The 23,250-nt window shown below is 47.8% G+C and overlaps 4 protein-coding genes across 6 annotated transcripts; 1 reads left to right on the top strand and 3 right to left on the bottom strand.

Moving 5' to 3' along the window:
- Positions 1–22: 22 nt before the first annotated feature.
- On the bottom strand, positions 23–1,440 carry LOC140223372 (uncharacterized). Its single transcript, XM_072295150.1, has one exon. It carries the CDS (start codon positions 1,403–1,405, stop codon positions 815–817), a length of 591 nt encoding a protein of 196 aa, XP_072151251.1. The 5' UTR covers positions 1,406–1,440; the 3' UTR covers positions 23–814.
- A 4,083-nt stretch (positions 1,441–5,523) lies between these two features.
- LOC117864029 (uncharacterized) lies at positions 5,524–8,398 on the top strand. 3 transcript variants are annotated; one of them, XM_034747995.2, is made up of 4 exons: positions 5,524–5,605; positions 5,981–6,060; positions 6,262–6,337; positions 6,500–8,398. In XM_034747995.2, exons 2-4 carry the CDS (start codon positions 6,031–6,033, stop codon positions 7,945–7,947), a joined length of 1,554 nt encoding a protein of 517 aa, XP_034603886.1. In that variant the 5' UTR covers positions 5,524–5,605; positions 5,981–6,030; the 3' UTR covers positions 7,948–8,398. The 3 variants fall into 3 exon arrangements, with proteins under 3 accessions (XP_034603886.1, XP_034603885.1, XP_034603888.1); XM_034747994.1 differs by lacking the exon at positions 5,524–5,605 and adding an exon at positions 5,621–5,908; XM_034747997.2 differs by lacking the exon at positions 5,524–5,605 and adding an exon at positions 5,623–5,783.
- A 3,642-nt stretch (positions 8,399–12,040) lies between these two features.
- On the bottom strand, positions 12,041–15,870 carry LOC117864148 (stem-specific protein TSJT1). The gene is made up of 5 exons (XM_034748162.2): positions 15,533–15,870; positions 13,276–13,516; positions 13,041–13,161; positions 12,707–12,816; positions 12,041–12,346 (listed from the first exon to the last, which is right to left on the bottom strand). Exons 1-5 carry the CDS (start codon positions 15,733–15,735, stop codon positions 12,314–12,316), a joined length of 708 nt encoding a protein of 235 aa, XP_034604053.1. The 5' UTR covers positions 15,736–15,870; the 3' UTR covers positions 12,041–12,313.
- Positions 15,871–20,430: 4,560 nt separating this feature from the next.
- Positions 20,431–23,087, bottom strand: LOC117862685 (cation/calcium exchanger 5). The gene is made up of 2 exons (XM_034746185.2): positions 22,225–23,087; positions 20,431–21,252 (listed from the first exon to the last, which is right to left on the bottom strand). The coding sequence occupies exons 1-2, from the start codon at positions 22,939–22,941 to the stop codon at positions 20,488–20,490; spliced, it is 1,482 nt and encodes a 493-aa protein (XP_034602076.1). The 5' UTR covers positions 22,942–23,087; the 3' UTR covers positions 20,431–20,487.
- Between the last annotated feature and the right edge of the window lie 163 nt (positions 23,088–23,250).

Here is a 23,250-nt window from a genome sequence, read left to right as displayed (position 1 = left end):
ATCACCAGCTCCAAAAACGAAGGTTTTCAAACTGAATTGCCATTTTTGCCCCTACCTCATAGGCCCACATGTCATCCTCTGTAGTACCTATTTTTTCCTTTTTTTTTCTGAGCTTATCTTCTTCCTCGGGACCGAATCACCGAAGGAGCACGTCTGCTCGCTCACGGCCCGCGAGGCCTTGCTTGATTCTCCCTGGCCTAGCTGGCTAGCTAGTACGGCATGTTTTGCTAAATCTCAATACAGATCAAATTGTGACCTGCACCTGTCGATGCGGACCATGAGGTCGGGCGCCAGCCGGCGGCGTGCAGGATGGGGAGCGCGGGATGGGGCCGGCACCACGCAGGACGCCGGTGGTGCGGGACGTGGCCGATGCGCAGGACGACGGCGGTGCTCCGTCCCCCGCCATGGACGCATCTCTCGCTGCTCCTTCTTCACAAACATCGGGCCGCCATGGTGCTCTCTTCTTAAGGGGCTGCTTCCAATTCCTTTTCCATTTGTTTTTGGGTAAGAATACAAATACAAATACAAATACTGTTCTTCTGCATAAGTTCAACTGGTATATGAATGCCATGGTAGTTGGCTAGTTGCCATGTGTTCTTCCAATGGTTTTCATTTTTAGACATGAGCTAAATGCTCCGCTTCTCCTCCCAAAGTGTACCCTGTTTTCGGCAGGACCACAATTGTTTCCTAAATAAGGTGTCTTCAGTACCCCTAGCATGAAAAGAAATAAAGATGGCCTTCTGTTAGGCAAGATACACACAACACACTTTCCAGATTACGTTTACATCTCTAGAAGCACACCACCGAGCTGCTGCTAACTTGTTGTTTCGTTGTATTCGTGCAGAGAGCAGCACTTCCACACAGCACTCCACCATGATCTTGGTGCGTCCAGGTCTAGGCATGATCTTGTTGCATCATGTCTAGGCCGTCTCCTGCTGCTCCGGCATGCTGTCTGATAATATTCGCCGCCATAATACTGTTCTTCGTCATAATACTGCTGATAATATTCGTCATCCTGCTGATAATTTCCTTGGTCGTAGTCTTCGTCTTCGTCGTCCATGTGCTGCGTGGGCAGCGCGTGGCGGCAGAGCGGGGAGACATGGTTAACCCGGAGCCAGCGGAAGATGCAGTCCTCTGCCACGAAATCCTGCAGGCACACGGCGCACTCCGCCGGCATCCTGATCCCCGCGTCCCCGGCCCTGGCCTCCTGCAGGCCCAGGATGGCGTCGCTGGAGGCGGCGACTCGAGCACACTTGACGCTGCGGTTGGATTCAGGAGAATCAGGATGGGAGGTCAGGTAGGGGAGCATCAGGCGGGAGAGCCTCTCCTCCTCCACGTCGTCTGATACCGACTCGAAGCTAGTCTCCTCGACCATGTACATCCGGCCATCGACGAACCTTGCCATGGCCCGTCAGAAGTAGCATGTGCTGAATTTTAAGCCACCAATCCACTAGAATCATCCGACGGCGGCATTAGCCCTGGCGAGCGCACATGTGAGCAGCAGGTGTTCCATGTGCTCCAAATGCTGACTGCATCTCCATTAGACAAGGCATCTCCCTTCCCGTGGAGCGACACCACTAATAACTAGAAGAAGAGCATTGTCTTCCATAATTGTCGCGCGCCATGAGGTTCAAAGTAACCCATCAAACTGACTTCATGGTTGCATGAAACATCTATCCTGTGTAGCACGTACTACGGATCTGCGTCTTGATGGTTTACAAAGTACTCCCTCCATTCTTTTTCCTCTTGGCACAATGACCAAGGAAAACAATTCTACTTATCATCCATTTAATTATGTCATTAACTATTCCTCGTAAACAAGCGATTCATTAAAGACTAGACTTCTTGATACCCATGTAGCCAATCTTGTATAGAAGAACGAAAAGTCACATGTCAGACCTGAGGTAACTATTTCTGTGCACTAAAAAAGTCAAAACGATCTACAATTTGTAACTCATACGGAGGGAGTACTTTTTAGTTTTGGACTCTAAGAGACGACAAACAGCAACACTCGTCAGAGAGCACTCATCAGACATCAACAATGATGCCTCTGAGGCTATGACAAACACGGAGAACTACCAAGCTGCTGGTGGCTAATCAATTTAATTAGGTACTAGATTGGAACACGCAGGCATTCCCAAACGTTTGCATTTGCACACGCATGCACCGCTCGCTCACAATCAAGTTTACACACGCTTTCGCAGGTACACGAACACAAAGTTTGGGTGTTGGACCAGGTGGCCGGCCCACAATGCTCCAAGCCCACACTGCCCCCACACGCTGGGCCCCCAATCTCTCTCTTCACTGTAGCTCTTGGATGGCCCATCACCAATCTCTCTTTTCACTGTAGCTCTTGGTATACTACATGGCCCATCACCAATCTCTCGAGGGGGGACCTCAGATCTGCAACCAAACATGCAAATACGTCCAACCAATTTATTGCAAACTAGCAGTGGGTAGCGGTAGGCCAGCACCAGCCCAACACCCTGACGTATGCCACAAACGCAGATTCTCTGGAGCGTGGGCCTGGTACAGGGCTAAGCTACGTACGTACAAAACGCAAGCACACGTATGTCTACCTCTACCAGTACCACTACGTGACTACTTACTTGGTCGTGTTGCAGCATCAAGCAGACACACTAACGTCATCGCCCACCACATGATGTCTCCGTGTCTGTGGTTGCAAATTTTACCCTGTACCAAGATAGATTCTAGTGTTAGTTTTCATAATTCAGATTAAGGCGTATCTTGATTTGCTTTGGTTGGAGATGGTTTTACACTGATTTTTTTTTGTACAGCTCATTACCACAGCTAGAGAGTAGAGATAGACATGCATGGTCTGCTATAGCTATAGAAAAAACAAAAAAAAAATCCAATGTGGTGATTTGGCTTGCAAAATCTTCAGAGATATACATATCTTTATTTACGAGAATTGAATGTTATGGCTGTGAACACCTGTCTTGCTTTGACATCAGTCTAGCTATGGCAGACCACTGACCATGCATGTCTATCTCTAGCGGAAGTAGTGAACTGCAGAGGGGGGGGGGGGGGGGGGGGATTTGGCATGAATTAAATGCCAAGTCTACAAAGATATGCTCCTATTAGCACTACTATGTAAACCTATGTTTTTTAAATATATGAATTAATTTCTTCCATAAAACATATCTTTTCTTTATAATATGTGCAAGCAGCAGTGACGCGTATCTGTTGTGTTCGTTTCACTGATCGAGGAGATCTTCCGTGCCTGCGCTCGGTGGCGAAAGCCAGCCAAGTCCACACTCACAGTTCAGCGCACAATAAACTGGGCCTGCGACAGTGACGCACAAAAGGTCACAAATCCTTTCCTGCCTTGCACCGGCTGTCACTGGAAAAACCAAAATAGTCCTCGCGGACGAGCTGATCAAAACTGACGTTGCATGCATGTACTGGCATGAACCTGGAGTCCTGGACACAACCACCATGGTGTCAGTAGTGCCATGGCTTGGCCGTTCCGGTCCACTTTTCTTTGTGTGAGGTGAACGCTAAATAGAGCATGAGATGTTTAGGCGAGGAATAAAATTAGATCTCATGTGTTAACACGTAATTTTAAGACAACCTATAATGGATTGTCTTTTTAAGCTTAATCTGTATACATAAAAATAGAACTACTATAAGTTGCATAGTAACTACAACTCGTACAAGGGTGGAGTAGTTATCTCATACTCCTAAAATTATGCTTATGAAGCGGTTGTTTTGTGACCTCGTTCTCTCTTCTTGCCCTCTCTCCTCTACATCAGCAAAAATCCTACGTGGTACTACATGAGATTACATATGAGACTGTTAGGACTAACCAAAAAGAGAACAAATTTTATGAGTAGGAGAGGAGTTACTGACATTAACAACTAACAGAGAAATAGGCTAGCAAATTTTAGAAGTCGTTGAAAAAGAATTACTGCTACTAGCAAAAGACATTAACAGACTAACACAAAACAAAAAGAACAATGTTTTTACGCAGCTTAAATTCCAAAACGCATTAAGGGGCGAGAAGTTAATGCGCCCAACTCACCACCCACCTTTGACTCGCTAACTGACACACAAGGCATGCAGACCATGCACCCGCGGGCTGCAACGGATGGTGTGAGGTCTGCATGGCTGGATAGGGGCTGTGGGTTGTGGGTTGCGCCGCTCACGCAGTCTACCACGACACCACACCATTGCGTCTCTCTAGTGACGCCAACGTGTCTCTAGTGACACAAGAGGACGATGATAGTTAGAGATGCATGGAACTTAGCTAATTACTAAGACCTATGGCATTGAGTATCTATTCTCCAATTTTTTACATCCAAGCCCCTCTTTACAAGATTATTTTCAAGCAAGTTCTTTGTTAACCATTCAATGAATATGGTTGGGAAAAAAAAACTTTCACGAAAGAAGTCCGGTAACGGCGCTTGAAAAATATGGTATGGTATAAGTGTTTGTACATCTTTTCCAAAATATTTCCATGCACTATGATAAAATACTCGTCTACTTCTCTTCCTGATCTATTCTCCTTAGACTTGAGTTGTATAGTTTGTGAAACATTTTGTGTATTTCTTTGCAATATGAATTGGCAAATCCCACGTCATTGACCACGCTTGTCATGTACGAGAGAAAATAATTCTTTGGAATGATTGAGTGTAACAACTATGTCACTCATACTTATGCCTTTGACCGGTTGTTGTCGTATGCCAACTATAATGGGGCATGTAACGTTGCTTTGCCAATTTTAGCAACTTTGCTAAACATATATCTTGTATATCTAACGTGTATGTGTGGATACAATGCACTGCTCCGCCCATGCAAAATCATTGTCCGAAGCACACCATGACAACAATGAACTCATCTCCACATTGTGTGGACATCACGTGCTCTCATTAAATAGGATTAGTAACATAGTAAGTTGAATACGTAAATGCATCGAGCCGATCAAAGTTGACTATGTTATATTTTTGTTACATGCGTCTCATGAAACACGTTGCAACATAGTAGAATCATTATGTCGCATTTTTTTTCCATGCAAGATGTAAGGTTTTGAACGGAAACATGTAACAACGTTGCATGATTCCTTACGTTAGATAGAAATGGCTATAACTTGTGCTCACTTTGCGTAATGGTATTGACACAATTTTCTTGTTTAGCTTAAAACAAACCCACCATTCATAGCTTAGCTTGTGTGTTAGAATTTTAACAAGCAACAACTTGAATGCTTCAGTTTTTTCTTCTCTTTTTTCTTCAGAGCGAAAATAATAGTCGTTGCAGTTATTCGATCGTACCATTTGGATAAATATTGTTATATGCTTAACGGAATATTCCCTGTTAAGCAGTTGTTATCAGAGCCAAAAAAAATTACTAGCCGGTTGGAAGTTACATAGGGACTTGTATAGAAAATTAGAATTCTGATAAGAAAACATAGGAAAACTGACATTGGGAAGCCTAGGACTTCCTGACTACTGTAGTCACAAAAGCTATTTAAATCCTCCTTGGGCTAGTCTTTTGCAGAACACCATTTCTCAATCTTCTGAAGAAGAAAGGCAAAGGCTCCAGCTTCCATCCAGGGCCAAAGGCGACCTCAGGGAAAACAAAAAGGGTAAGCAGAGACTCCTCCATGTGCTTAGCTTTGTTGGTAGACAGAAATAGGGGGGAAGAGCCGGAGAGGGAGTCTCTTCTAGTCTTCTTCCTCCTACCTCCATCTTTTTCTCTAGACCACACAGCAGGCGCTTAATAGCCTTGCTCATGGTTTTCTCCAAACGCCAACTCTAGCAAGGGTCTGATTCCTCTCTAGATTTATTCTTTGTGTGAAGCCACAGTATTTTACTGCAGCCATTTAAGTCCTCTCTCGAGAAGGCATCCTCTCTCTCTGTCTCTCTCCCTCTCTCTCTCTGACTGAGAGGTGAGAAGTGTTTCCCGGTTGCTGCTGCGTTCTTGGTCTTCTCTCCCTGATATGAGTGCTCTCATATACCAGATCTGAAGCCTCCTGTGCGATTGGAGGCTGCAGCATTTGAGGTGGTCAGGATGAGCAAGGAGGACGTCCTCAAGGTGCAGGTGAGTTTGCTTTGCATCTTCTCAACTCAAGCAGCTCACACACGCATTCCATATTTTTTCCTTCATGTGTGGTGTTTTTTTAAAGTAACTCATTCTTGTGTCTGCTGCGGTTTTAATCACACCGCCAGCTTGATTTCTCTCACTCTGCATGTGTGCTCCGGCCGTTAATCTATTCCGTAACCTTTTCTTTCTTGTCGACAGACCTGCGTGCTGAAAGTTAACATCCACTGCGATGGGTGCGAGAAGAAGGTCAAGAAGATCCTGCACAAGATTGATGGTAATAAAGAAAGATTTTTTAAGACTAAAATTCCTTAATTTTCTCCCCCATTTTGTTGTGTTCGCAAGGGTCTGTTCAGCGATACTTTATTCTTCTCCTCAACAGAAACGATGGATGGTTCATCTGTCCTAAGAAAAATGTGTTGGATTGATTAAACTGCAGGTGTCTACCAGAGCAGTGTGGATGCAGAGCAGGGGAAGGTGACGGTGTCCGGCCTGATGGATCCGGCCACCGTCATCAAGAAGCTGAACAGGGCCGGCAAGCCCGCCAACCTGTGGGGCGCCAAGCCTGGTGTGGTAAGCCAGGTCCAAAAGCTCCAGCTCGGCGGCGCCGGCGCCGGCGGCAAGGGCCAGCAACCGAAGGATGCTGGCGGCAAGGGGCAGCCCAAGGATGCCGGTGGCAAGGGCCAGCCCAAGGGTGGAGCGGGTGCCGGAAACGCCGGCGGTGGAGGCGGCGGTGGCGCGAAAGGCGCAAAGCCGCTGGCGATGCCACAGGCGACTCCGCAGCAGCTTCAGCAACTGCAGCAGCTGCAACAGCAGATGCAGATGAAGGGAATGAAGCTTCCTCCCCAGCTCATGGCCATGGGTGGCAAGATGCCGTTCCCGGCGGCGGCCGCGCCGCCGGCGAAGGACCCCAAGGCCGTCAAGTTCAACGTTCCCGTGGACGACGAGTTCGGGGACGACGGCAGCGAGTTCGATGATGAGTTCGATGATGACTTCGACGACGAGGATTTCGAGGACGACGGCCTCGACGACGACTTGTACGACGACCCAAAGATGATGGCAAAGCCCATGGCAATGCCGATGGGCAACGGCGGGGGCGGCAAGAAGGGTGGCGGCGGGAACGAGATTCCGGTCCAGATCAAGGGGAACGCCAACAACGGCGGCAAGAAGGACTCTGGCGCAAAGCAGAACCAGGGTGGCGGAGGCGGCAACGGCAAGAACGGTGGCGGTGCGCAGCCGCCACAGAACGGCAAGGGCGGCGCCCCGGGCGGTAGGAACCAGCCTGGCCAGGCCAAGAAGGGCGGCGGCGCCGGTGGCCCGCCCGCCGGCGTCGGCGCTCCGATGATGGGCGGCATGCCGCCGCCGCAGCAGCAGCCGGGCATGATGATGAGGCCGCCGAACATGATGGGCGGCGCCGGTTTCCCCGGTATGGGCCAGATGGGCGCCGGGCCCATGGGCGGCATGCCGATGGGCCACCCCCACATGGGTGGCAATGGCATGCAGCCGGGAGGTGGCGGCGCCGCCGTGCATGGCATGCCGGCCGGCGGCATGATGCCTGGGGCTGGTTTCTACCCGGGCGGCGCTGGCGGCGGCGGCATGCCGTCCGGGCCGGAGATGATGCAGGCGGCCGGGAACCCCATGGCGCAGCAGGCGTACATGTCCATGATGCCGCAACAACAACAGCTGCAGATGATGATGAATGGCCATGGTCCTCACGGGCACCACGGTCACCATGCCCATGGCGGCGCCGGATACCCGCCGATGGGGTACGGCTACGGGTACCCCCGCCCGGCGATGCCGTACCCGCCGCCGATGTACTACCCTGCGCCGCACTCGCATGACAACATGTTCAGCGACGAGAACCCCAACAGCTGCTCGGTGATGTGAGGCGACGTCGCCGCCGCCTGACAAGCTTTCTCCTGCTGATGCTGCGGACAAAGTCAACCAAAGGGGAGCGCATGTCAGTCAGTCAGTATACATGAGAAACTAGTACCAGCTAGCTAGAATCGCCCCCCTTTTTCTTCTTCCCATTTCTTTTTGTTTCCTTTTCTAGCTTATTTTCACCTTTTTCATCCTTTGAACAAAAAAAAAAGAGGAACTTCCTTGAAGTGGAAGGTAGGTATAGTAATTATCAATAGTGGTCATAAGAGATGGCTGTGCTTTACAGTAGCTCAAGAAGGTGATGCTGATGGCTTCCCTTCTTGCTCCATAATGTGATGGTAGAAGAATGTGCAAAAACAAGGTTAACCCAATGCGCCCTTCCTGTGCTTTGGAAGTTTGGATGCATGAATGAATGGCCTACCTGCATATCTTTGACATGCTGGTGGAATGTTGTCAACTCTAGTGCCTCTTTTTGATCTTTGCTTGAGGAGATGATGGGGTGGTGGCAGCAATGGAGGGGGGGCGATCATGATGAAGGTTCTGGTGGAGAACTGGAGGCTTTGCTTTTTCCTGCACCCTGCACTTGCATTATTGATGGGCTGTCTCCTAGTAGTAGCAGCTGCACACATCCAGGTTTGTTGTTGGCTGACGCTAGGATTGCAGCGGCACACCTCAATCCTATGAATACAATAACCAGCTCCTCCACTGTAGCCTGTGGGTCACAGATTCACAGCAAGACAAGCATGGTCCCTCCCATGCCATATTCCCAGCGATAATTGATTGATCGATCCCAGTCCAACTACCCCCAGTAAAAACCTTTGCAGCAGAGAAACACAGGGTGGACAAGCTCTGAACTTTTACCACACAGCCTCACCTCACCTCATGAGACGAGAGAGGGTACCATTTGTTTAGGATGATAATGGATCTTGGACTTGAGTATGTCTGCAGAGTGGACGTTTACTGCAACCGCGCATGGTGTACGGACGGACGGAATATTTGTGAACTCGGGGTTGCTTGAGATTCGGTGGTGGGTGTTCCGTATCAGGGCACCGGAGCCCGCTAGGATCAAGAGAAACGGCAATGATCGTGTCCTCCTCGGCTTAGGTTACTTGCATCCTCAACTCCAAGAACAAGACTGCCATCATGAGCTCGGAAGGAAATGTGCAAGGCTGCTCCTTTTTATAATGCTCTCTGAGTCTTGTCCAAGCAGGCAGAGAGTAGGCGATTGCTTTCTCCAAAGCCATTCAGAAGCCTAAAGTGGGGCAAGTGATGGCGAAAGCAAACCATAGCTAGGTCAAAAGAAAAGAAGCTCGATCGGGGCCATGTTTCTGGGGGTTGCCACTGAATGAATCATTGCAGAGGAAGGGTTGTTGTTGAGGCCTCTAGAGGTAGTGTGGCAATCTGAGTGAATCTGAATGGAATGGAGTTGCTGGGAGGATGGTCGGCCCCGTTTGGATCTTCTGAGCCGAGGTTGTCAATTGTCTTGATGTGCATGCATGCATTCCTGATTAAGGAAAACTCGCAAACAGTTTGGAGGCTTTGAAAAGAAAGAAAAGGCGAGGGAGACAAACGATAGCAGCGAGGCCGAAGAACATGGGGTGGGTGGCCCTTTTTTGACCTCCGGACGGACGCCCCTCGATCCCAGAGAGTGCTGTGCTGTGCTGTGCTGCCAAAAGGATAGGATAGGATAGGAAAGAAAGAGCACGTCAATCAAGTGCAGATGCCGCCTTGCTTGTGTGGGTGTTTGGGCCTTGACAGGGAATCTTCTTGCCATGCCATTTCCTAGCTCCCACCGAAACAGGTATTCTTGTAGGAAATGCAGGAATGTGTTCATTTATATTTATAAAAAGAAGAGGGGAGTTTTTGCTCGAATGCTTTTTCGGATCAGAGTACTGCACAGAATTTGACATGAAACGCCTCGCCTGCTTACAAAGGGAATCGGATGTCCAAATGGTGAGAGGGAGGGACAACATCCAAATGATTCAGATGGCTTATGTAGCGACTGGATACGTCACATCAGTGCCGGCTGATGGATGGACCGGAAGAATCTCCCTGCACCACCAGTAGTACTCCGTGCTCGTACTCAAAAAGTGGTAGCACGTTCAAGATGCTGACATATGCAGTGATATTCATATTCTCTGGTGGCTTCGTATTTGTGCCCGCAAGTTAGGGCCCGTTAGGAACCCACCGGATTCTAAGAATCCGGCTTCCAGAATCTGGGTGGAATCCAAGCGCACCGGATTTTAGTCTCGGATTCTGAAATCTAGGAGCTGGATTCTCAAAATCTCAGAAGCTGGAGTAGGCTAGCTTTTGCTAGATTATGGCGGCCAAATGATTGAAATACCCTTCAGATTTCGTTGAATTTACCTCGATTGCCATCGCCTCCAACCGTTCCTCTCCTTCCCCGACGCTAGAACCACCCTCTCGTCATCGCCGGCCACGCCCGCCTCCACCTCGCCGAATCCAGCCCACCAGCCCCCTCCAAATTGCCCTTCGGAGCTACCATCGGCTGCAGCGCCCCGCCTCCACCTCGTCGAAAGGAATGGCCGATGGGCACCTAGGAGAAGGGAGAAAATGAGAAAGGAGAATCTGATTCTAGAATCTGCTTCTCCAAATAGCCACGGCAAATTCTACCCGAAATCCAACTTCTGAAAACTTAATCCAAAATCTAGCTTTTGAGAATCTATAACCGGATCCAAACGGGACCTTAGTGACACGTTTCTACTTTGTGCAACCCGCGTCACTAATTCAGCATGTAAGAAAACAAGGAATAGACACTAAGCATTTGTGACGTGGGTAGAGAGAAGCTATGTCACTAACGAGCTTTAACATTGATGACGCAGGTCTTTAGAACACGTCAGTGATATATATGGGTATATTTGTGACGTGAGTAAAGAAAACATGTCATTGATGAGCAAACATACTGGTGGCATGTATCAACAAGAACCATCACCAAGGATTGATCACTTGTCATTAGACGAAGATATTAGAGACGCGGTTAAAACAATCTATGTCACTAAGGTCACACTAGTGACGTGTTTTTATTTTCCATCACTAAGTTGAGTGTCACTTATAAGTTGGATTCTTACATAGTGAGTACTCCAGAGTAAGCTAGTGGCAATTACCCTGTTCATAGTGTCACGAGACATTCTAAGCATGTTCATGTACCTGCTCTTACTAATGGACTAGTATGTTAGACATGCTCGTACTCCTAAGTATATGACAGCTTCCTGAATTATATTGATTATTAGACCGAGGCTAGGAGTAACTCAGTATGTGTATTAGTAAAAGGACATTGCTACTTAGTACTTACCCCTACTTTTAAACTGTTTGTGCATCGATGGGATTGCCTCGATGTGGAAGAAGAGCCAAGAGATGAGCGGACGGGATTACGGTGGAGTGAAAACGAAACGCGTTTACCTTTACCGCGACTCGCAAGGCAGGCGGACGGGACGGCCTTGCTGCTGGTGCTCGTGGGAAAGCAAGGAATTCTTGGCTAGCTGCTGGAGGAATTTGAGGAAGGGAGGACAAGGGTCACATGGCATCTGCCTGGGAATGGGATGCATGCAGTGCTGCCTCGGGTGCCGCGGTGCGCCCATACCCTAACCCTATCAGGCTATCAGGCAGCCTGCATGCCTGCACTGCACACGAGCACAGGCAGTCAACCAAGCACAACTCTCTTCTGTGTGCGCTTGGTGTCAATTGTCAACGTCTCCCACGCATATTGTTGGGCTGGGCAGCAATCTGTTCATGGGCCAAGTAACCACGGATATGTTATTAGGCCGGGCTTCTTGTTGCAGGAGTCAGTCCGTCACTCAAGTGCGCTGTGTGGTTAGGCTGGATGCAGAATCAGCCAGGTGCCTGCCTGGTTCCTGGTTAGCAGCGGCAGAGGTTTCCGGTGCCCGGTGGGCTAACAACATTGCCGGCCTAAGGCCTTGGGTGGTGGTCCAGCTGAAGGAACATTGGCCATCCCTCCTCTGTTTCCGTACCCAAAATCCTACGGACAGACACGGCTGTTGGGTGACATGAAAGGTCCAATAGTACTAGTCTTTTTCCTGCAGAAGATGGGTTAATGCGTAGCTAACGATGACAATGAAGATGGAGAAGTAAAAGCTTCATTATTTGCTGCAGATACACACAACTTCATTCATGCAACACTGATCGATTAGCAGCACCTGGTCTCAACTCTCAAGTTCCATGCAAGTTGAACAACTAGGGATACAGCACATACACACACAACCAACAACACTGATGAACATGGAGTTCTTGCCGCGTTGGCAGTACTTCTCTTCTTTACGGGAGCCATTATGTTACACCACCATGTACAGAGTTTTGCAATGCCCCGCATCCACACGAACATCTCCACCTAAAATTACAGTGCTGTGAGGACTGTAGAGCCTTCCACCTGCAGAGAGGTTCATGTGGGTTAATAGAGCATCATCCGGAGAAAATTGTTACCAGAGTTTCAGATAAAAAAACTGAAAGGAAAACAACCCAATCAAAGTAGCAACATCATGCAGTTCCCCTGTTCTTCAGTTATGTTTTTCTGCTCGCTGGCATTTTAAACTGAGTCTTAAACGCCTTCACCTCAATAAAATAAAATAAAACGCCGCTTACTCCATAATATAATATTCTACAGAATCTGACCGAAACATAATGTTCCTTGTTGTGAGTGCCCCGATTTGATACTACTATACCAGTACTGTACTCCATACTGCACAACTGAATTCTTCTTCAAGACATAACAAACCATTTTTTTTTTTACCTTGAAAGTTGCACCACAGATTTCTTCTTCGTTTGCAGGAACAGCAGTCACCTTGTTCTTGGGGTTCTCATAGCACTTCAAGCCTCCAAGAGCGTTAGAGTAGAAGCAACCTGCAGACAGCATGATGGGATTAGTGAAAATGACTAATTACGAAGACTCTTTGAATGTTGTACAGAGAGCTTATAATCTTCAGAATGTATACAGCAGTGGTTGAAACATTTTCAGAGATTCTTTTTTCTTTTAAGAAAGAAACAAAATAATTAATTGACTGGGTGGTTGGCAGCATACTAGCAGTGAGGACATGATCTGACATCGCTTGATGGGCTCGCGTTACCTTGTGGGAAAGGTGCAAGTGACTTGCCACATGATCCTTTGAGCATGTCAATGTCGTCAGAGAAGGCGACGCAGCCATCTGCAGTGATCCCCCAGAAGAGCGGCACCTTGCCCTCGGGATCCTGAGAGCAGAGAACACATCGGAAAAATAAGCTATCCACCCATTGTCCTAAACCAAGTCATCATTGACGGATAGAAATTGGAAACAGCAGCTAGGACTATGATAGGCAACATACGGATGCGACGAGCACGGAGTTGGTGGACTTGTCGAAGAGAACGAAGGCATAGCTGCCGGTGAGCTGGGAGAGCATGAAGCTGGCCGGGTATGGCGCCCGGTCCCGGAGCGTCTTGTAGGCCTCGATGACGAGGACCACCTCGTTGGCGCCCTTGGACAGCCCGTACTGCTGGCTCAGCCGCCCCAGGTTGTCCAGCACCCCCTCGAACAGGCAGAAGATCTCGTCCTTTGCCGCGAACGACCTGACCGTATCAAGTTTACTTCGTCACTTGTTAGCAACCACTGGAAGGTGAATGCATCTAACTATCTAAGCATCTTCATTGTACTACACTGCTGCTATGGCCAAAACAATGAAAATTAGGACCAAAGAGAGTCAGAAAAGTTTAACTATATTCTTGAATGACTGAAGGACATGATCCTTCAGACCTCCAGAGTTCAGATTAATTAGGTGCACTAACATCGAGAATTGGAACACTTAAGCTTGTTCTTAACAAAAGGAAAAACATGGATAATGCTTAAAAGAAAAATAGCTAAGATGTGAAGTGATGATTGAAAGAAAAGGCCAAACAGAATGGAGTAAAGGAGTGGAATTCCTTGGATGCTACTTCTTCAGGGAATGCGCCTAGTACTGAAAGGATAAGAGCACAGGGCAATCAGGCCCCACAAATCATAGCCCTGACAGACCATCTGGGGGTGCATCTTCAGATCTGTGGGCAGCAAAGCCGGATTACCATTAGACTACCAAGCGCCTCTGCCTCTATTATGAACTGAACCATGTGAACATTTAGCTCTGCACAACTAAAATAAAGGGAACAAATCATACTTGCTCCATATCGTCACGGTTCTTGAGTCCTATTTTTAAAAAAAGATTATTTATCCAGTAGATCGCACAGGCTTGTCGCTTTCATTAAACGATAGTTGGGTCATTGATCTTTCAGTAGCCGCCTATCGGAGAATATGAGGCTCCATCGTTTGTTGGCAGGTCAGCTGATGACACCTTTGTCTGTGGAAGGTGGCATGACGTTGACGTCCAAATTGTGCACACACCCTACGTGTGGGAAGTGAAGGCCTCCTTCATTAGTTTCTCCCTTTTTTTTTTGGAAAACAAGGTCTCCTTTTTTATAAATAAATATAAATGGTATTTACACGTCCACGTCAAAACATATACATCCAGACGCAACTTCTTATCGTTTCTTCTTTCTTATGTGATCATCACCGACCGTTTGACGTTGGTACCCTTAGAAATGGACGCATGCTTATTTATAGGTCCTCTGTTTATTTGCTACTTCCTCCGTTCCAAATTATAGGTCGTTTTAGTTTTTCTGGGTGCATAATTTTATATATGTTTATGTCTACCTACAAAGTAAATATTATGAATTTAGAAAAGCTAAAATGATCTATAATTTGAAACGGAGGAAGTAGTTTTAAATTCCTGACAGAAAAAATGCCTCCGCGTACGTTCCTAGTCTACTTGTTTTTTAAATTTTTTTTTGAAAGAAACATAAATTAAGGGGAATAAACGAACTGGGAGGAACAAACAAGAAATAGGCATGTAAATTTACATTACTAATGACAACTCATTGGACGTACATCTACACTGCAGACCAACTTAGCTATTGTCAGTTTCTGAACAAACTATACATAAAAAACACGGATAACAGCCTGAAAATCCCACTGGCTTAATGGGCAGCCGCAAATCTCTGTGCCCTGTCATTTCCTGGCTAATCTTTTGTGGCTGACGATTATGGATTCAGAAGACGATAAACCAAGTAGGGTTGGTAGGTCCTACAGCTACACAAATGGATCAGGAAACAGTATTAATTATTGCCCACTTTCTTTCAGAAAAGCAGCATGTCTCCGATATGAAGAAAAAAAACTTTCGAATTATTGACACACAAGATGGGCCCTAGATAATACAGATTCGAATTATTTAGCTGCCTAATTGGTTTGCCAGGCTCGCTCTTCGTGTGACATCATGTCAGCAGCACTAGTGCTGTTCAGACTTGAGTAACTGAAAAACAGAACAGAGCAACTGACTCTGTTTGTTCTAGGAAGAACTACAGGCTGATCTACGCAAATCACCTTGAATGAATAAGTGAATCCATCCTAGGATCTTGCGAAACACAGGAGAAAAAGGATACTACTTTTCAGTCTGTCAGCTGATGGAGCTTCCTAGAAGGGGAAAAAAAAACTGAGAAGAGAATCCCCCATCCATGTCCATGTCCATGACACTAGGCTACCACTACCAGAGCATGTACCTTGGGCGGAGGAGGGCCTGGTTGGTGTGGGAGTAGGCGAGGTGCCCGAGGTCGGCCAGCTGCATGGACACGGCCGGCTCCGAGCTCCCCAGGAAGCGGCTGACGAGCTCCGACGCCCTGGTCTTGGGCGACGGCGTCCGGCTGCCGGCCGCCACCAGCTCCGCCGGCACCTCCACAACCTCGCCGCTGAACACCGCCAACATCTTCACCTAATCAACCTAGCTACCAAAAAGAACCTACGGATCCTACTAATACTACTCTCCCTTGCTAATTAGTCAAGGTAGCATAAGCTTCCTGCTTCCACACTCCTTGAACGGAGAAAGGATGGAGCGATGGAGGGGGGGAAGGCGAGGTGGCTTATATAGCCGCGGATCCAAGGTAGGGAGGTAGCCGAGCAGGGCCGCTGCCTCGGTTCGGCTAATGACCGTGACGTGGACCCCACCTGGCATCCAGTGTTTGCTTGCTACTAGTGTTACCAACTTTCTGTTATCCGGCTCCTTTTTCGCACCTTGTTTCGAACATCTCGTGAGCGTCGACGTGGCAGTGCCCGTCCTTACAGGGTACTCGCAGTATTCATCGTGTCTTACCATCTAACCCATCATCAGACATCAGGACTTTCAGAGAGAGCTTCCTGTATACACTTTTTTCTGAAAGAAAAGGGGGACTTTTATTGATGCGTGCCAGTATGGGAAATTGGGCACTCTGATCTCTCAGAAAGGGGGACTTTTATTTCACGTACTCTCTGATCTCTCAGAAAGCCGGAAAAATGCTAATGGGTGAGGGCGTGTACTCATGGAATCTTTTCCCAACCGGAGGCCATCGACGCTTTACTGACGATCGTGTTACGTACTTACCATTGAGGTTTTAGGACATTTCAAGCTTATGTTAGCCACAGGTCTGAATGAAAATATGTTGCTAAACCCTTGCTATCTTCTATGGAAAACACCCACACCACACACAAACCCACAGGTTTTGTGGACAGAGTATGTGAAGCACTCAGAAGATCTGACGTAGCGCTCCAGGCTCCCCCAGTCCACTAGACACTCCTTTTTCACTCTTGCAATGCTGTGCCACAAATACTAGTTTCCCCACTAAAACGACAGCTGCACGTTAACTATGTGCATGTAAAGATTAGCAAAAGAATTCTTAGTGAACCACAGCTGGGAAGAAACCAATTAGCGCCAATTAAGTTGCTTTTGGTACGATGGAGAAGAAACCAATTAGGAATCAAATAGCAAGCAGGTCACTGTTGGCTACGGGCCCATACCAACACAGGATTCAGTTACCGTTAGTCAGCTAAATTACTGTCAGGATTACCTAACGAGATTCCGTGAAGTAAATACGTGTGGCTCATATGTTTATTTGCTCAAACAAGTCTATTTCAGTGCCACGAATGTGATTAGTAGTTAAGTAATCTGGACATGACATGGGAGCTTACTCCGTGTAGTGGAAAACACAATAAGAATCAGAAAACTGCCTGAAATAATGACACAGCTGCTAAGAAGATTTTTATATTCGCCGACCGACGACAAACACATAAAACAAGTAGTGGCAGTAAATTTTGCCAAAAATTAAACATCATTAATTCAAGATGTGGTCGTGGTTCATCAATCTAGCCTGGCCACGGTGGAAAGAAAGTGATTTCAAAGTGTTTGCACAAGATATCTCACAAACCTATAAAGGTCTGCACGCAGAAATTTCCACTCGAGGTACAATGCTACATTGGTGTTAGAGAGGTTTTTACTCTTGGACAAAATATGAAAAGATGGATTCAGTGGCTTCATTTATCTCCATTCATTCAGATTATCTATCGATCACTATCGGCCTTACCCAAAAAAAAAAATCACTATCGGGCTATCATGTTCATAGCTCGTAAGCACAACAAAAATACTCCATTATTTTGACCTAATAAAGCAATCAATTCGATTGGTTAGCGAGTGACATTATATTAAGAATGAATATATGAACTTACGTATGCCGTGATACGTGCCGATTAATCACAAAAACAAAACCCCGCAAGCTGGATGGAGTGGCATGTTGCATCAGACTCCTTGCTAATTGGTGAGAAGAAAAGAAATCTTGAAGAATATTCTTAAGGTGACCAAGGAGCAAGGAATCGCTGACAGGTGGCTCAGCATCTGTGGCAAGAAGTTGACACAATGACATGGCAGGTCCGTGGTAGTATGATGCTCAATTCTGTTTACCTAACGTTGCTGTCTTGGTGAATGGGGCGGAGCTTACTCCATCTAGTTACTCAAAAAGTGATGTTTTTGATGTTCTGAACTCAAAGAAATGTCGATTTCACCAACAAATTTGCCATCATATGTTTAAAGGAAGATTATAAAAAATGTATTGTTGTAACTAATACTTATGATATTAGGCATATCATCTTCATACATATAAAGTATAACTTGTACGCAATATCTTTGATCAAAGCTAATTAGGTTTTACTGCACAAATCACATTTTCCTACTGTAATTTTTCCTTTTGTTTGCGGTCATTATTCTCACCTCAAGTAGCTTTACATAGTCCAGGATCAGGCTCAGTTCTGCAAGTGTATTTTGAAATCATTATATTTTCTTGCAAAATTCGTTCTTTCAAGTCTTGCCGTCTCATGAATCTATGTACAAGTTGGTTACTCGGACCCGTACGTACTGAGCAAGTGAAGAAATATTCTTGTTATTCAGAAACCAATGGGCGCCCACAGCACTGGATGTTGGGTAAGACAAAGGACCCACAGATTAGCGAATTTTCTTGCATGACTCGTGTACTGCAGAGAGAATCTAGCCCATGTGATTCACCCCCTGATCGTGTTCGTGAAGCTTAATTAATTAGGTGGTCTAGGTGCGCTGCAAAGGAATCCAACTGATGAAGCACTGCACCGTCACCTTCAATCGCTGACTCCCATCTATGGTTCATAATAATTCGGTTAAGTGGTCGGAACTTTGCATCTCCGACGCTGCAACCACATGCAATTTTTGGTTCTTCCATTTAGAGATATACTTGTCGAACAGACCATGGTCATGTAATATTGATTGTTTGAAATGCAGCCAATTATAAGATGTTTTTCCAAGAGCCGTGAGGAAGAAGGATCCAAGAGCTTCGTGTACAGGGTTCACAAGGCATTTCTGGTGACTTTGTAAAAAATATTTCTGGTGATGAGCAATGCACGGGTTTATTTGCTTCTGCTTTCTCTGGCCTGGAAATGATGGAAACAAGGGGCCGTGCAACTTGGCTGCTATCAGTCTATCGGAATAATATAATTGAGTTCCAATCACCTCCAAGGTGATTGCTGCGTTCAGGGGAAACACAAGACTTAGAAAAAAAAACAAATAAGAATCTAGGCATGGAGGTTCCCTTTCACTTTCAGCATGTTTATCCATCAGATAAAACATAGAATACAACTTGGAGGTTGAATATGACTTAACGAGTTGTATTGCATTGCATGCCTACTTTGACGAAGTACACATGCTACCATTGCTATGCGAGCGCATCTTCGAGTAACTGTGCAGGAATGCTACGTGCCCATAGTTTGCCGCCAAGGTTCCAAAACCAGACCTTTCTCCAGCCGAAGTCCATGATGCTTCCGAGGAAATGATGGTTATGAAACCTAGAAGGTTTCTCTATGCTAGCTTCCAGGTTGATTCCTTGTGCTATTAGTTTATAATCCTCTTTTCTTCTATTGTTAATTTTTTATCAAGGGTTTCTATCGTTAATTACCACGACATGTTGGCTTTGATGCAGATGCTTGTGGCAAACGAAGGTTAATTAACATCATTCGGACGCTTAAACGACAAGAGATTTTGCCTCAACAACCTTGCCTACCAGAAAGTAAATTCTGAAGAATATGCATACATACCATCTCGCGAAAAGAAATTTTATTCTGAAGAATAGTAGCACGGCCACACCCACGCTTTTGAGAGGCAGTACAGGGACATCATCAGCTGCAGGGGGCGACCGGCGAGCGAGGCCATGGAGTCGGGCAGTGCTGGCCGCGGGCGGCGGGAGAAGGCGGCGGCATGGGCCGCTTGAACGCATGGCTGCGAGCCCACAGGTGGAATGCACAGGCCATTATTGGTGGTCTGGCCCGAAATCCACAAGCACAGAAACTGATCCAGTTTACTCTGAGCGATTTTGGGCAGCGCCACCACAGAGGACGTCAGCACAGGTCTCGACGAACTGCGACGCACGCGTATAGCTCCGAGACCGTACGCCAACGCAACGCACGGCCGGATCATCTGGCGACGGCGTGGTTACTGTCGATAGTGCCGGCCTGGCCGAGCTTGGGGGCGGGTCGCTGTTTCAGTTACCGTCCAGGGTGGACGGTAAATGACCCCGGGTCTTGTAACCGTCTGATCGGACTTGCGGCGGTGATCAACACGTTGCAAGCCATGGAGACCCACCGTCCCCCCGCGCCACGGTTCGTTGCGCTGGCCCCCTCCGCTGAGCCGCGGCCTTGCCCAAGAACGCAGCAGCCGGCGGCGAGTCTCCTCCGATGGCGGAGCTGGGAAGCGACCACTCTTTTTTCCGGCGGGTGCGCCATCGAGTGCCAAGAACAGCGCCCTCTGACGTGGCCTGGCCGGTGAGGCACTAGGCAGCGAGCTTATGTCTAGGTGTTTCCGTGTGTGATAGGCGACGGACGCGGCGTGTCTCCTCGATCTCGTCCCAGCAGGCGCCCACAAAGTTCAGAATCGTTGATCTATTCTCCAATCCATAATGTTACAATTTTATTATTATTGTACTACTTTTTCCCTTTTTCTTTTTCCTGATGCCCTTTGAGCAATTTTACCAGAACAGTGGTTCTGGTTTCCTCTATGTTCTTCTCATCCATGTCTTTCTCAGCTGTATCTGTATTTGTACTGAAGTTTCTCATTTCAATCCAAACAATAAAATGGATGTACCCAACTAACCAACTAGGATAAACAGAATCTTCAGTTTGTAAACAATGTGTAGTATCATCCAGAAGTGCTCGCAATAGCGATACTCACTACGGTAAACAAGACGTATATCCCCATAAGGCAGTAGCCCCAAAATCTGGGTACTCTAAACCTAGCCCAGGTGACCACCAACAGGGTGCCCATCAAGCTCAGAAGAAGAAATACAAATGCAACAACGATCCCAACATGGAATTCAAGTACATAAGCTTTGGGGTACACTCTTGCTGTTTGTACTACGAGTGCAGTTCCCAACCCCACCAGCATATTGAACATTGGGCCAGCAAAGCAGCCTGCCATGGCGATTGTAGGCTGACCAGCCCTGGCCAACGCAACGTCCGCGACAAGGTCACCAACAGAATTCCCCCATGCCAGCACCGTCATTCCGAGGATAGCTGGAGGGAAATCCATGATGATTCCAATAGCCGCAAGGCAGTTCAGAAGCTCCCCAGCCATGGTTGAGATCCAGAAGACACTCATGATGAAAGAGATGAGGGTGCTTGGAATGTTTTCTGATTCTGGGGCTTCTTTCTCTAGAAGGAAGTGGGATAGAGCCAAGCACAAGCTAGCAAAAAGAACCACGGACCATATAGGGAAACGGATTTGAGGGAGAAGAAACACTATTTGGGTATCTAGAGGAATGAATGAACTGAAAGAATACAGGAGTAAGAGAGGGCATAGACAGATGTTTGCACAAATGTAAACTTTGTTCCACTCAGAAGGAAGGGTTGATGGTATGGTGAGCTTCAGAACAAATGCAATGGGCCACTCCCAAACTTCTGTGACCTGCCAGATGCAGAGACACTAATCAATATCAAAAAAAAAAAATGAAGAGAACGAGAGGAAACTTTCTCACAAGTTACGGGTATGTGAAGTGATGCAGTGTCATATATACACACGCGTTCCATTGTGTTAGCTCATAGCCTCACAGTGGATGTATTCAATTTTTTAGCCAAGTTCAGCAATATGTAATCTAATCTCGCTAATCCTTCTGAACTAATACACAGGAACAACAAAATCTTATGCTTGCTAGGGGCCTAAGCTAAGGCAGCCTCTATGTAATAGAAAATACTTTGCATTTGATGCAAACCGATTTGGCAGAAAAGGAATACAACCATAGTTCACTTCTGTCTGATTTGCCTATAAGCTTGATTAGCTAGGTTTGGTGCTTGGTCTAGAAGTGTCCGAACTATGCATTGGACCTCTTGGGAATTAGCAAAGCTGCAATGAGGGTAGCATGAAGAAAGAGTAGTTTGCGATGCTCGTCCATATTCCAATGATATCTTTTTTTTCTCGAATACACAGGAGAGCTGTGTATCATCATTATATTCCAGTGATATAAGCAACCTTGCTAAGTTGCTAGTGGACTAATACTAGTTTGACCGGCATAGGATAAGTATGCATACTGAAATTATAAAGAGAAACTGTTACACACTGCTGAAATTTCACCTAAACATTTGCTGCTTGGGGTAATCTGGTTGTCTGGTTCTCACATTGGAATCCAGTCACTAATGTTCAAATCAAAAGTCAAACGTACTCCAGAAAAAGGGGGCTAAGTCAACTAAGTGATGAAAGTTGCAGATAAACAAACAACAACTTTCAGCATTTTCAGGCAAGTATGTTCAATCTGCAGACCCCACCAAACAGACTGTAAGCACTGGAATTGTTGTCCCCGGCAACTGCTATTCTACTGAGATATTGGACTTTAACAATGACTAAGTAAGCACAGAAATTAACTGCAAGTTGATGGATGCATACCTTCTTGAGCATCGTACACAAAGCAGGGTCTTGTTGCTTGTGATCCTCCACTGTTACTGGCAAGTCCATGGCTACACGGCCGATGCCATTCGCCATCTGCAGTTCTGCGGCGGAGTTGGCCACTGCCTTCCCCTCGTCACCACCCAAATCCATGTAGAACACTAACCCCACGAAGAAGACGTAGAAGAGGACAAGCCCCACGGCCTGCCACAGGAAGATCTCGGCGCTGAGGTAGATGTAGAAGAGCCCGGACGCCGCGAGGAGGTAGAAGAAGACGTCCCGCGCGAACGGCGCCGGCGGGACGGCGAACGGCGCGGCGATGAGCGCGACGGCGCCCACGACGAACGCGGAGACGAAGGCGCCGGCGGAGAGGATCGCCGCGAGCCCCGCCCTGGGCATCCCTCCGGGTCCCCCCAGCGCGGCGGCGGACGCGAACGCGTCGGGCGCGCCGTTGCCGAGCGCGAGGAGCGTGACGGCGGCCATGGACGGGGAGAGGCGGAGGCGCGCGGCGAGGCGGGACACGGCGGGGGTGAAGTGCGCGGAGGCGGAGGCGGCGAGGAAGCGGAAGTGGAGGAGCAGGAGGAGCGCGAGGAGCGGGAGGGAGAGGCGGGCGTCGCCGCGGAGGAGGCAGGAGTGGATGGCGGCGTAGTCGAGGAGGCCCGGCGGGTGGGCGAGGGCGGAGGAGGCGGCGCAGGTCTCCTCCGCGGGGGAGGCCATGCCATGCGCCGGTGCCGGTGCCCGTGCTGTGCGGTGCACGGCGGGGGAATGCCGGGGGCGGGCGCGGCGCGGGGGTCGCCGAATTGGGGGATTGGTGGGGAATCTGTACTGCGGAGATGGCAGTGGCAGCGAGTGGGGGAGGGGGAACGGCACGGACGCCGACGCGGAGTGGCCGCTGCCAAACTAGCTTGGTGGAAGGAGGTCGAAACGCAGCAAGTGTGAAGTGAGGTTTGACCGGGAGGGCTAGAGGCCCAGTGGGGGAACAGGCCGGGTATGCGGTATGGACCTTAAGCAAGGTAGAGAAGGCCC

This window comes from Setaria viridis, chromosome 7, assembly GCF_005286985.2.
Source record: "Setaria viridis chromosome 7, Setaria_viridis_v4.0, whole genome shotgun sequence".
Lineage (NCBI taxonomy): Eukaryota > Viridiplantae > Streptophyta > Magnoliopsida > Poales > Poaceae > Setaria > Setaria viridis.
The sequence above is the reverse complement of the archived record's forward strand: the minus strand, read 5'-3'. Positions and strand labels throughout refer to the sequence as shown.